Source organism: Bactrocera latifrons, unplaced genomic scaffold (genome assembly GCF_001853355.1).
Source record: "Bactrocera latifrons isolate USDA-ARS-PBARC rearing strain unplaced genomic scaffold, ASM185335v1 scaffold_495, whole genome shotgun sequence".
Taxonomy (NCBI): Eukaryota; Metazoa; Arthropoda; class Insecta; order Diptera; family Tephritidae; genus Bactrocera; species Bactrocera latifrons.
In genome coordinates this window covers 43930-59183 of record NW_017537151.1, presented here as the reverse complement: position 1 = coordinate 59183, position 15254 = coordinate 43930, and the positions used below count along the sequence as shown (strand labels likewise).

The following is a 15254-nucleotide window of genomic DNA, read 5'->3' as shown; positions in this document are numbered from 1 at the left end:
GATGGTTTTCCTTTTTTGTGCTAGTGCGGTGCAGTCGTTTAGGATGTGGTTAACTGAGTCGTTTGCATGATTGCAAAGTGAACAGCTAGGTTTATCCGTTTTGTTCAACAGATAATTGTGTGTTCTTAAAGTGTGACCTATTCTAAGGCGCACAAATATTTTTATGTATTGGCAGGAACAGACACCAGTGGGATTGTGTTCCTTGTATTGGTGTTGAAAGTTTATCCAGTCTCTAAGTTTGACTCGTAAAGCTCTTTTTTTGCTTGGTTGTGAAAATCTTTTGATGTGATTTTTATTGTTTTTGGCGCGATCGTCTGCAAGTTGGTTGCCTCTAATACATGCGTGTCCAGGGATCCACATGATCTTGATTATGTTTTTGTGTTTGTATAAAACATCTTTTATATTCTTGATCTGTACTGAGTTATTTGTATCATTCAACAGCGCGGTAATTGCCGATTTTCTATCACTGCATATTATGTGTTTTTCTTTAGATGGTGCAGTAAATAGCACCGCTTCGTATATCGCAGCCGCTTCAGCTGTAAGTATAGAGCAGTACGGTGGTAAAACACCGACGGTTATAATGACACCTTGGTCGTTTGTCACTGCAAACGAAGTGTGGGTGTCCGATTTTGATCCATCGGTGTATAATTTTCCACTCTGGTTTAAAAGTGTTTACTGCGTCGTTAAATAGCTGGATATATTGTTCGGCTTTGGTGGTTGATTTTTGATACTTGAATAACGTACTTATTATGGATGATTTTAACGTCAGCCAGTGAGAATGAGTGTTCTCCTTTACTAATTGTGGCGTTGATATTATATCAAGTTTTTTTATAATGTTTATACATTGTACGATCGTGGATGGTTTTTTGATGGTACGATATGTTTTCATCGCATTAAACAAAAGGGAGTTTTTGCACTGGAGGACCTTTGGTATGAGCATCATTGTATTCTGTTTTGTTCGGAGATGGATGCTGGGTAGACATGCTTCAGTTAAGACCACTTTGGTTGGAGAAGTAAGGAATGCGCGAATGCCCCTTTTTACCGCTATGTGATAAGGGGTTTCAATCAGTGCGAGATGGGATTTAGCACAGTGTCCATAGATTGCGAGTCCAAAGTCTATTTTTGACAACATCAATGCTTTTACAATATTTACAAGAGTTGAGATATGGATATGACAGTGTTTTGAAGTGAGAAATTTTATAATGTTTAGTCTATTAAGTAAACTTAATCTAAGATATTTACAATGTTCCTTAAATGTTAGTTTTTTATCAAAAATTAAGCCAAGTATTCTTAAAGTTGTAGTGTGAGGAATTTGTGTGTTTTCGAAGGTTAGGTTAGGGAAGGTGCGTTTTCTTTTTCTGCAAACGTGAAATGTTGCGCTTTTGCTTGCAGAAACTTTTGCTATTTCAGTTACGATGTTGTTAAAAATGATTTTTACTTGGTTTAAGTTTTTTAAAGCCGAAAAAATTAAAACAGCGTCTGCGTAGATGATATGGTCTACACATCGGTATGAGGTTATGAAGTTGCTTAATTGGTTAAAGGCAATAATAAATAGTGTTGTAGTTCGGGGAGATCCCTGGGGTATGCCATTATGTAGGGGGTATATGTTGGAGTTGTGGTTACTAACACTTACTACAATCTTACGATTTGAAAGAAATGACGTTATGAAATTATACATTTTATCTCCAATGTCCCATTTTTTTAATTCTTGTAATACCGTATGAGCTCCAATTCTATCGAATGTTTTCGCAAAATCTAGACTGAGGACCACATGAGTCTCTTTGATATAATTTTTTCCAAAACTTTGGCAATGCAGGGTATCAAAGAAAAGGGTCTGAAGTCTGAAATTGAAGCACTCGCTTTGTTGGGTTTAGGGATAGGAATAATTGTAGCTTTTTTCTATTCTTGAGGTACAATACCCTGCTTTAATATGTTATTGTAAAGGGTTATAAGTCTGATTTTTAAAGGGTATGGAAGATTTTTTAGGAGGGGGTAGGAAATTTTGTCTGATCCAGGGGTTTTGCCGGACATTTTGCTGATAATAGAATCGAACTCTTCTAATGTAATGGGAGATTCTATCTATTCTATAGAAGAAATTGGGAAACATATTCACGCAAAAACAGTACGCAGGACCTTGCATCGTGTTGGCTACAGTTCACGTATAGCGCGAAAAAAACCTCTCGTCAGCAAGGCTAATACAAAAAAAAAAATAAAAAAAAAAAAAGCAAAAAAAAAAAAAAAAAAAAAAAAAAGAGGATGGACTTCGTAAAAGCATAGAAAGATAAAACATCTGAGTTCTGGAGCAACGTTCTCTTTATCGATGAAAGTAAATTCAATATGTTTCAGTAAGATGGCAGAGTACGGGTCTGGAGAAAACGCAATACTGAACTTGAAAAAATTACGATAAGTACACTAAGACAAGGGGGGGGTGGAGGGATCATGGTATGGGGTTGCATGACAGCGGCGGGTGTTGGAAATCTCGTATTCTTGGAAGAAATAATGGATAAAAAAGTTTCTTTGAATATACTAAAGAATAACTTAAAAGAAAGGGCGCAGAAGCTAAACCTTTTATTTCCAACAGGACAATGACCCCAAACACACTGCTCATGACGTGCGTATGTGGATCATATACAATGCGCCTCATATTCTTCCGACTCCTCCACAGTCTCCAGACCTAAATCCCATAGAACATTTGTGGGATGAACTCGGTAGGCGTGTGAGTAAGCAAAATATTACCAGCAAATCTCAAYTAAAGGAAGTTCTTCAACAAGAATGCCAAAATATAGAGCCGAGTATGAGAAAAAAATTAGTTCACTCTATGCAAAATAGACCACCAAATATTAATTTTTTTATTATATTATAAGCTTTCTTGTTAAACAAAAGTGTGTGAATAATTTTGTAACTCACATAAATGATGTAATGTCCTATTTTTGTATGTTTTTTTAAATAGAATATTAATTTGTTAAATTATTGTTATTTTTAAATAGAAGAGATATGAATAAAGATTTCCTTAGAACAAAACTATAACCTAGTTTTTATTATTTAAAAGATACAATCGTTTTTGTGGTAAACTCAGTGATGTGTGAATAATAATGTCTGCCAGTGTATATAATATATATATATTTTCGTAATCTGGAGAACGTCACCTTTCCAGTGATACCCATTTTATCCCCGAAATCCGGGGATTCTATTCTAAATCCCAGCCAAATTCATTATCATGTGATAAGTAATGAAAAATCTTTCAGAATTCTCATTACCTTGATAAATTTCGGTGTTGGACCGACCAGGGTTATTTCTTTTTCAAACGCGGCGAAAGGCCTCCAATGAAATCGGAGAAAGACTCGTTTTAAATAAATTTTTTTTTCTAAAATTTACCCAAATTCTGATAGATTTTACACTACTTAATAGACGATAATGAATTTTGTATTGACGTCATAATCTTTCCTTTTTCTTATTTTTATTCCATTACAAGATATGGTAACAATATTTTTTTGCTTGTTTGCAAATACTTATTATACTTATTGTATAAATAAATGGATTTCAACTAAAATTTAATATGGAATTGAAGTTATTTTTGCACTACTTAATGTAAAATAAAAGGTTAGAAACGAATAGGTGTATGGTTAGTGGATGTTAAACTAAATAATACAACTAAAATTTATTATATATAAGTCAGCCGCAACTATATATATTATTTATCTGAAACCTCCTCTATCCATATACATATATACTTATTAAGCTCGAATTCGCGGGATGCGATTCTACAACTTCCGCCATATTTTTAAATGTTTGGTTTAAATAATCAAGCATTATAAATTTAATATAAGTTAACTTAACATTAAAAATAATTAAGGTTTAGCTGGGCGATTCATACCATTAGTAAACAGAAAATTGTTGTCAGCTTCAATTGTTGTTCACATTCAATGTGGTCATTATAATATTAATCGCTTACTTATCCCGTTTTAAATTTGGCTTTGATGCGGTTTGTATAATTCACACATATTTCGGCGCAGTATATTTTAGCGCTATGAATATTTTTAAGTATTTTTTACACTTTTAGTTACACTTCCATTTATCCGCCAAGAAAACGCTAAACGTTTACATATAATCGATGATATTACATTGTTTGAAATTTTTTTATATGATACACATTTTCTAGCTTCTATTCCTATATTGCTTTAACTTTATCTCCAGCATATGCCTACGCAAACGTTACATACGATTTTAAATAAACACATAAAACAGTGATAGAAACACAGAGTTTAGTACCGGCGAATTACCTTAACACAAATTAATGATATTAAGATAAAAGCCACTTAATGTGATATATATAAATAAAATTGCTAACTTTCGAAACTCTACTTCGACGAAATGTATTCGTTCTTCTAACGGCGGTGAATAATGTTAGAGAAACAGCCATACTTTAGTGAAATTTACAAGCCTTATGAGGCGACCCCACTCACATAATAATTTATATAAATAAGAAATTAAACGGAATACGGATACAAGTTAATGAAAATCATCAAATTCAATAGGTTTTTTATACAAATAAATAGATGTCCTGAATTTGTCATTTTATTAAAAACGTTGGCATAAAATGGGTATGTACGGGTAGAGAAGCTCCTCCAGATCAAGAAAATAAAAACGAATACGATTCTATTAGCATCGCGATTTGAGGGTATGGACGGAAAGATGAGGTCATCAGGATTGAAATATGTATGCTCATATACCCTCCTCAGATTTATAGTTTTCCAGATATTAGTGTTTAAAGTTCAACAATTTTACATGCAATTCACTGTTGGTTTGTTCACATGACATGACACGACAAATATCAGTGTTGTCACATATTGTGTTTTGATAAAATAATCAATGCATTTTGTGTTTAACATATATAGGGACATTGGTACAAAAGGTTTTTATTCGATTGGTATGGATTTTGTACCTTATATCATTTAATAAATAAAGATAAAAAGTAACCCTGGTCGTTCCATCTTCACGGTGTTAATAGCTCTTTAGTGTCGAGCTAATGGTGGCTTTGGGCAACGCTTCAAAAAAAAAAACCTTTGTCGGTCCAACACCGGGGTGTTTATAGTTCTTTTGTGTCCAACTACTTTCGTCAGTGGCGGACTTCGGCAGCGCTTCAAAAAAAAAAAAAAACATAACGCTAGTCGGTCACACATCGCATTGCTCATAGTTCTTTTGTGTCGAATTACTTTCTGCACTGGCGGTATTTATTATTTTTTAAATAATATATAATGGATAACCCATATTTATGAAATAAGAGTTCGTTTTGAATCATTGTCGCTTTATATCTCTAAAGATCAAACAGAAAAAAATGTCATTATTTTTTTAGGACACAAAATATGGCAGGACTATTTGTCATAAATGTAAACACACAAATATCTTGAAAGTGAGAATGTGCAAAGTAGGTTTTAAAGTATAGCTATTTTTATAACTAAGAAACACTAAGTGTAAAATTTGGATATATTTCGCGTAAAATTTAGAATAGCAATCCCGGATTTCGGGATTAAATGATTGTCACTGGAAGGTTGGTTTCCAGCTCTCAAGTAATTGCTCAAGAAAAAAAATACATTATTTCTCAAGTAATTTTGACAGCTGGTTATGCATTATGAATGAATGAATAAACAAAGAAAATAAACTTAGGAGTGTAAGCACATAAATATTTGTATTGCGATCTAAGGAATATGGATGAAGATTGGTAAGTTTTATATCTAATTTCGAAATGAACTATATTTCAAAATAATGATTTTAACTAATTGTAGGATGAATTTAATGAACACTTTGAATTGCGGTGCCATGATGGCTGTCATGGAGATGGATGCTGAATTGCAAAACAAAAAGCGTAAGAAGGCGAAATATTGGGTGAGTTCATACCTTAAACAACGGAACGAGAAGGGAAGGTTCATGTCCGATTTGAAAACTTTCGCATGCCACCAGAAGTTTTCGATGAATTTTATGAGATGGTGGAGCCACATTTACTTCCGAAACGCAACAGCAGGCCGAAAGATTTTATTCCAATTAAAGCCAAATTGGCAGTGGTACTGGAGTATGTTTTATACATTTTTGCCAAAGTGTCTTTTATAGCCGTGCTATGTTATATTCTTACAGATACCTAGCTTCGGGGGATTTGCAACGCCACTTAGCTTCTTGCTATCATATCAGCAAACAACATTTTGGCAGGAACGTGAATGACGTTTGTGAAGTATTATGTACCGTTTTGAAAAATGAAGTGCCCGATTGGACGGAACAAAATTTGCTAGAAATAGCCAATGGTTTTGACAACCAATGGAATTTTCCTAATTGTGTTGGCGCCATTGACGGAAAACACATTAATATAAAAGCAAGCTAGGCGGTGCATTGAAAATGCTTTCGGCATTTTAACCGCAAGATGGCTTTGCCTTAGAAAACTTTTATTTTTTTCGGCATGTTGCCTATTGCATAATTTCCTTACAAATAAGTGGCGCCGAACGTATACTTCGAATGTGTTTTCTGGTTTTGTAGATAGCACTGGAAATTGGATAGCAGGAGAATGGGAAGTGTTGCAACAACAGCAACGCAATCGAAATGAATCCATCGTAACCACTTACCATGGAAGAAATTCAGATTACGGCAAATATATTCGGAAAATATTAACAGACTATGTTAATAATGACAATGCTTCTTTTGTTTAAATTTATGTTATTATTCTTATACAAATAAAAAACATTAAAACTATAGTTAACAAAAACTGTTAATCATTGTTTCAGCGGCATTAGATTTATGAAAAGACACATGTCGTCGCTAGCAGATCGAGGCAGTTGATTTAACAACCAATCAAAACTGGAAAGAGCTTGTGCGTAAGGGGAGCTGAATGTGGTATTTGAGCGACTTTCCAACATTTCCTCTTGCTTCTTGAGTATGTTATCTTGCTTGATTTTTGCGGGGAGAGGTTAATCGCACCCATCGTTTCGTGGTTGTTGCGTTCTGAAATATAAAACAACACAATTGTAAAAATAAAAAAAAAAGAATATTAATATCTATATCTATCTTTAAAATTATACAATAAATTACAAATAAATAAAATTCCTATAATTAGACCTATATAAAAAATTTCTCCATATACCAATATAATATGTATATGTGTGTATGTACTCATATAGTCGTATGAGTGCTGTGAGTCGGTTGCACTTGTTAGTGACACATTAGAATCCTCGCCGATAATTATTGGCGATGCATGCGAATATTCTCCGAAAGATACTGGAGTTGTGAAGGTCCTATAAAAAAAAGCAATTGTTTGGCGAGCGCTCAAATTATGCAGACTTACTTCCGTTTGTGGGATACATTCATCAAAAATGACATTTCCTCCGCAAATCCCAATCAACGTTTTCTGAAAACGATGATGTTTCCAAAACTTCCCCACCATCGCTGCCACTTTCGTTCTTATGAGCTACCCTATGGTAGCGATAGCTTTCGTGCATACTAATCCACGCTAATTTGCACTCATCCACTAAAACATAAATTTTATTATGAACAACAAAACCCTGAATACAAAACATAAATTAACTCACCACTTTTATCAAGGGCACTGCTTATGTGGAACCAGGCTTGATTTACCGCATTCTTATTGCAATGCAATATGTTGCTAATATCCCAGATTCTGGGCCACTCCCTCACACAATTCACAAGTTGGCGCTTCTCCAACGCAGTGAAATTCAGCATGCGATTTTTGCTTTTCGATAAGACATCATTTTTTAAATTTGCATCCATTTTCTAAATTTTCAAAAAATATAAATATTTATAAATTTCACTTCCCTCGTACGCCAATGGCACTTTCGTTCACGAAACAATTGTTGATTTGATGTTTCTTCGCAAAACCAGGCATGTTCGGATTTTATTGAAAAAATGTATAAAAATTAGTACTAGATTTCTTTAGAGCTGCATACCAGCACAAGTATCGCAAGAAAGTTTCTTGACTGTTTCTTAAGCGTTTTTTTATGTAAAGTTTTTACATTTCTTGAGAGCTGGGTGGTATACCCTGGAAAGGTGACGTTCTTCAGATCACGAAAATATATAGGTTGCCGCTGACTTATAGTTTTAAAGATATTTGCATTTACAATTAAAAAATTTACAACTTTTAAATTGATAATTTGTATATTGTGAATAAATTTTTCGCTTATATTATGCACTTTTCACTTAATAACACTTCACTGTAACGGTTTTGTATGTTATTTTTTTTAAATATTTATTGCAAATAAAGCTTTATTTTAATTATTTTGTTTCAGTTAAACTCACTGCATTTGCACAACAAGAATAGGGTTGCCTACTAGCAAATAAATGGTATTGCCATATCTGCCTAGTTGTCAACAAAAGAAAATAAGCAAAAACAAAACAAAACAAAAAATAGATAAATGGAAAGCGCCAAAAATCTTTAGCAATTTTTTATAAAAGAAAAAAAGTTGCAGAAAGGAGTTCTACGCGAAAGAACTCTGAACACCCCGGTGTTGGATTGACCAGGGTAGTTTTGTTTTCAGCGCGGCGAGTTCTTTCAGCAACTTTTTTCTTTTATAAAAAATTGCTAAAGATTTTGGCGCTTTCCATTTATCTATTTTTTGTTTTGTTTTGTTTGTGCTTATTTTCTTTTGTTGTCAACTAGGCAGATATGGCAATACCATTTAGTYGCTAGTAGGCAACCCTATTCTTGTTTTCCATTTATGCATTTTTTAGCTATCATTTTACATATTACGAAGTTAAATTGTTGCGGAAGGTAAGTTTGAAATAGATTTTATATTTTATATTTAAATTGTATAGACTTGTTACAGTTTTTTTTGTTAAAAATGAATACAGAATATGCGCCAATTCAAAATAGTCATTCTCAGTAAATTGCGCGAATCAGCTGATCATCTATCACTAGATGCACTGAGGGCTCTCTTGGTCTTGCATATTTCGGTATAGGACTTCGCATTTTGTGTCATCGTGAAATCTTGCAACAGCAAGAGAATCCCCTATTGTGGAATAACGGGCATTACTTTTAAAAACTTTTGAACTTTAAATACAAATATCTCGAAATATAAAAGTCTGTATGTGTCCCGGTATATTTTCAAAGTAGCGTAAAAATAAGTGGTTAAATGGTTTAAATTAGACCCGTTTCGTAGCTTATACTATTCTCACGGTATATTTTCAAAGATACGTAGCGTAAAAAATAAGTGGTTAAAATGGTTTAAATTAGACCCGTTTCGTAGCTTATACTATTCTCACGTTATTTGTTTGCATTCGTGGCATTTTAAGTAGTAAACACGTGTTCATTTGCCAAAATAGTGCGAATAATTGGACGCCTATGTCATAATTCGCAGTGAATTTTGTGATCATTGTACATATGTTTACTGTTTCTAAATCGGCTGAAACCTTAATAAATAGTAGTATTCTTGTTGGGCTGAAATTGTCCCAGTCAGGATCCGACTCACATATTTGTTGGCAACCTTTTATATCAATTAATAATTTTAAAACTAACTATGTCAAAACCAATAGATCGCAAAACCATTGCTAATATCTTGCAGTCTTTTGATGAAGGTGAAGACTTTTCGGGCGTTAGTAGTGATGAATATAACCTACAGATCGTGAAGAGTCTACTACTGAAAGCAGTGATGCTTAGCAAATTGATCATCAAGACGAGGGTTTAGAAGATAACTTACAAGAGGTAAACTCTGCATGCAGTTTTCAGAATATCTGAATTATTTGGTCTGCACACAATGTGAATTTTGTTCCCAGAAAAATCGCAGGCCATTACAAATTGGAGCGGAAGTCTACCATGTGGTAGAAAAAAGTTTGTTATAGACTATTTATGATGACTGTTGGAAATTGCTGGATAATCAGTTCTCAACTGGGACAAAGAAAAAACCCAGTTTTGGCTGAAAACATGATTGAAGAGGGAAAGAAGAAGGCATCTTATCGTCGCAGTGGTACATCTGGTAGAAAAATAAAAATAGTCGCTGGAGACCTTCCGGTACAAATTCGCAATCAGAGGCGTGCTACTAGTTGCGCAGAACAAAAGAAGGAGAGGCGTACAAAAATAATATGCGAAGATTACTTTCTGCATTAATTGTTTCGCACCTTATCAGAAATAAATACTAATTTTCAAATATGTTCATTCATTTCAATTTTATTTTATTTTATAGTTTAATATGGGATGTGTATTTCACTTGTGTTTACCGAAAATGTTCATTGTATTCCAAATATAACTAGCTTTCATATAAAAGACAGTTGAAATAACACGTAAGCCTTAGGAGCATTAAGTACTGATCGGGATAAATATGTCCCATCAAAAAATATTGACGGGAAATATTTGTCCCAAGCCCTCCCTCCGTCTCTGATTCATTGAACTCGTTTTTTAACGGAAAATACGCTTTTACTTTACGGCTTTTCGGATCGAAAGGGTTAATCCTGAGGACCTTCTCTATCCATCCATACCATCAAATCGCGGCGCTAAAAGAATCGTAATATTGCCAAAATATATATGTATATGTAGAAGCAAAAGGTGGTGGCACCGGAGATGATGGTGCATCTTCTTCTTCAATTATTTCCTTATTCGCCATAGCACGTCGCCTGTCAACTTCTTTCGTCCGTGTTCTCAAAACAAGTGACACGCAAGCCATTGCGCTCACTACCCCACTTGTCTATTTTTTCACTGCACGGTTATTTCAATATAATTATCAAATATTATTTCAACACAACCATTTATTGCATCAGCCAACGTAGAACAGGTGCCATGCTCACTTGAGTTCACCTCAAATGATGCTCTTTCGGTAATATAGAATTTTCTTTATTCACCTAACGTGATTTTCGTTTCGTTCTCTTGTCAAACCACTTCTCATGTTTTTTCTTCGTACTCTCCTTCAACATTTCTTCATCACACACTGCAACGCTCACACGCACACCGGTCCCTCTGGACCCACATAGTACCCGTCATGCAGTTACTGCGCAGATCACAACATGACATGTAAATGATTCAATTCGAGTCTATTCGAGTGCTTCACTCGGCGATCTCTCGCATTCATCAGCAACTCATCAGGTATCGCTCGCAACTGCTCGTGGGTATACTTATATGTTCGTTTATTTGAAAGAGATTTCAACATATGTCGGTCACCATCAAGTTTCTCTATAATGACAAAAGGTCCTTTAAACACTAGCTCCAATTTTGTTTGGTGCCGTTCTTCCCTTTTGAGCAGGACATGGTCACCTACATTGTAATTTACAATTTTAGCTTTATTTTTGTCACATCGTTGCTTCTATAATTGCTTGTAATCTGCATTATCTTTTATATTTTGCAAGGTCTTTGACTAACACTCTTTATGTCGATATCTTCTTCTTCTATCATTGGCATCATGGTCATTGGTCTTGCCTCTTTATCAATCAATAACTCCAACGGACTAATCTTTGTAACTCTATTGGCCGTGCAATTCATATCCAACTCCATGGTACTAATAACTCGCTCTACCTGTCCATTCGCACGGCTGGCACCAGTCGCTATCAGATGTAGGTAAATTGTTTGTGTTGCGCAAAATTGTATGATTTAACATCACCACTGGCAAAAATATGACCTTGGTCAACAATAACACGACTAGGTACTCCAAACATACACACGGTAAACTTTAATGCCTCTATCCAACCATTAGTGTCGAGGGTAAGAGAGTGATGTAAATGAACATATTTAGTGAAAGTCTGTTTGCACTATCACATACACTTTGATGTAATTTTTACCACTTAACTTGCCGCTAATGTCCATATGCACTGTATGCCATGTTATGGAAACTTTAGGTATGGGGTGGAGTTCTATTTAGGTCCTTCCCGAAGTTGATTTTACAATTTTCAACACATTTTCGGACATATTTAGACATATTCGCAAACCAATAATGCGTATGTACCTTATGTAAAGTTTTCTCCTAGCCCAAGTGCATTATGGCTTCATGCATATGATTTATCACCAACCATCTAAATGCTCGCGGTATTACCGGCAGGCATCAGCTTCGTCCATTTCTCTGCATCACCGTACACAACATGCTTGATCGCATTTCATATAATATGTTTTTGCGTCTTCATGCCTCAGTTCGTAATTTTGCAACTTTGTCACTAAGTTAGAAATCTCTGAGTGACGATGCTGTTCAGCGAGTAGCCAGTTGTCTGTAATATCTGCCATGCATATGCGTACCTTAGTTATTTTGGTTGCATTAGTTGGCTTGACAATTGGGAGCGGATTTCTTTTTCTATATTCTACGTCAAACTCAAAGGAGTGCAAATGTGCCCACCAGCGATGGACCCTCGGCGTCAATTCTTTTTTGTGATGACTAGCTTTGAGTGAATTGCAATCCGTGAATACAACAAATGGACGAACATGTAACTATTGGCGAAAGTGTTTAACTACGTTGTACACAGCCAGCGCCTCCAGTTCATTAGAGTGGTATCTTGTTTCGGCTTCCTTAGTACACTTGCTAAAATTCTCTATGACTCTTGGTTTACCGTTTACCTTGTGCATTAATATTGCACCACAACCATCTGCACTAGCGTCAGTGTGGAGTTCAATTTGTTGATGTGGGTCATAAATGATGAGAACCGAATCACTAACCAATGCCGCTATTATTTCTTGGCGCACCTGCTAATGCTTCTAATGCCACTCAAATTTGATAAGTTTGGTCTGTGCTAAGTTTGGTCGGCTTAAAAACCTTAGAAGGTAATTGGCAGGATGGAAAACTTTCAAATTTGACAACAGGCAACTTCTCACAATCAGGGAGCAGTTTACCTATGTCGCCAGAGAATGTATTTGGAGTCTTTGAGACACCATCCATGTGTTCGAAAAGAGCACGAAATGTAGAAGACAAACAACCCACTGTAATGGCCTACCTATTCTTTCTTCTAGTTTCCGAATGATTCCACCTTTCCAACCTGTGTTCGTGTTGGTGCCATCAGCACCGACAACTTCTAGATGTTCCACATCAACTGAATTGTCTTGTAAATGTTGCCACATAGCTTGCGTATCATCCTCAGCTGACCCGGAAGGAGAGGGGACGTGGCCAAAGTAATGACAACCAGGTTCCGCTATAAGAGAAATACGTTTCCCTTTCACAGTGACGCGGTAGTACTTTTCACCTTCGCTGACTTGTGTAAGTGTATTGTCTTTCAAAATACAGCCCATATACAGAGTAGCCTGATCTTCTGTTATCAAACCTGCTTTTTTAGCATCCAGAAAAGTAGATGAAACAATCAATGCCGCTGCTCTATCACTTAATCCAAATCTTTGGGCAGCTAAAGCAGTGTGTTCTAATACTAGTGTGTTTTGTTTGGTTTTAGAGGAAGGAAGAGAAAATTCATCATCCGCATTGTTTATGGAAGAATCCATGTGCGACGCACCTACATTGTTGTTGTCTGTATGAGAGTCTGGCTGATCTGAAAGGTCACGTGTTCTAGCTGATACTTTTCTGGTAAGTGTTGATGTTGAATGACGTTTCTTTACGTTAATTTTTCTTTGTAATCCTTTTTGTTTCAGGTAGATCAACACTTCCAATGCGACCAATTCTTCTGGTTCTCTGGTCCAAGAGAAATGGTTGTTCATTGATAGGAACTTTCCTTTCCTTTGGACAAGTGCAAGAAGAAAAATAAATGCATTTACAAGCAGCGATGTCAAATAATTTTCCGGCAGAAGAGACAAAGTCGTCTCTTTTAGAGCTCAAACCTATTGGGTTCCTTAAAAACATTTGTTTAAGAGTCAGAAATTTCTTATGGTATGTGGTGAGCATTTGTACAACTCTGGTGTGTGAAACTATCGGAACAGATGACTTTTTGAAAGTATTTTCAACCTTTTTTGCAACTATTTCTGTAACCTCTTCACTCCTAGGCTCATAGTTGTCGCCACGGAGTCGCCCTCTACGAAATCTTTTAAACTGATAACACAAAAGAACATCCTGGTAAGTAGGTAACTGGGACTCAGAGGGATTGTACGGATATATACCAAACACAGGAAATTTCTGTCTAAATTTAAATTTAGATACAGACATTTTGAGTTCTGTGTTCTGTTGAGAGAATGCAAGTGATAGAATTCGGCGAAATTACCGACAAGAGTGAAGGAACAGGATGAAAAAATATTTGTGTGGAGACCTATCCGAGCGTGTCCTTTGGCGTAGGTGAATGAGTGTGAGTGATAGCACTCGGCGAAATCAACGTTAAGAAGTGTGACCGCAAGCCGATTTTGACCTTGCGCTGTGGCGCGCCGCATTTTCGCTCGTATCTCGGGAGCGGTTCGTCCTACGGCCATGATCGCATATATCATTTCAGTAGCAAATGACGTGACAAATAACTTTTGTTTACATTTTGCCATGAGATGCGTATTTCAGGCGCTAAGTAGACAATTTCACGATTTTAGGCGAATTTCCGAAATTTCATGGCCGGAGTTGGGGTTGAAGATGCAATCCGATCTCAAAACAAAAAGTTGCATTGGAATCAGGAAGTACTAAGGCAACTTTTCCGTCTGGAATCGACCCACCCTATTATCGGGGTCGCTGTGATTAAACTGTCGGTGCTCATACCCGTGACTGGACAAACAGTACATATACTTACCATACCTTCCAACAATCAGTACATATAATACCTTTTTGCCACGTGCTTCTATATCAAAGCTATGAGCACCTCAGCAGACCTGACATTGCCGATACATACCTCCAGCCTAAGATCCTCACTCCCATCCTCAACCATCCCAAGAACAAGGTGGCCTTCGACTCCCCGCCCTCAAATAAGAAATTATATATTAATTACATAAAAAACTTATGTTTTTATTATTACCTTTGATGTATTTCCTCTTTACAAAATTACTTTAATTTATTTGAACAGTTTTACCAGGGTCACCAATTTTACCTACCGCTTTTTGATGATCAACCTGGTCTAATACTACGACTTCGTACCAGTAATTATACCAGTCACATATAGTAGCGCTAGATAAAACTGATACCCTGATAAAACTGTTCTTCCTCATTTCCGTACGCGACCGAACGGAAAAAAAGAAACGGTAGATTGTTTAGTTGTAACAATACCCGTTATAGAAAATGTAGTTTAAAAACCATGTTTACCCACACCAGGGTAAACATTAGTCCATTCGTGTCCCACTTCTCTCTGCATTGGGGGCCTTTATCCGCGCTTCAAAAAAATAACCCTGGCCGATTCAACAACGGGGTGTGTCAGGTTTTTTTTTGAGTAAAACTCCTTTATGCGTTGGC

At 35.9% G+C, this 15254-nt stretch overlaps 2 protein-coding genes across 2 annotated transcripts in view; one reads left to right on the top strand and one right to left on the bottom strand.

The window, feature by feature from the left end:
* LOC108973624 (ephrin type-B receptor 1-B) overlaps nucleotides 1–4364 on the bottom strand; it is a gene marked incomplete in the record, with an annotated part of 75076 nt that extends 70712 nt beyond the window's left edge. The window contains 2 exon segments of the mRNA XM_018941001.1: nucleotides 3875–4201; nucleotides 4349–4364.
* Nucleotides 4365–5635: 1271 nt separating this feature from the next.
* LOC108973623 lies at nucleotides 5636–6192 on the top strand. The gene is made up of 3 exons (XM_018941000.1): nucleotides 5636–5719; nucleotides 5784–6067; nucleotides 6130–6192. Exons 1-3 carry the CDS (start codon nucleotides 5706–5708, stop codon nucleotides 6135–6137), a joined length of 306 nt encoding a protein of 101 aa, XP_018796545.1. The 5' UTR covers nucleotides 5636–5705; the 3' UTR covers nucleotides 6138–6192.
* The last annotated feature ends 9062 nt before the right edge of the window (nucleotides 6193–15254 follow it).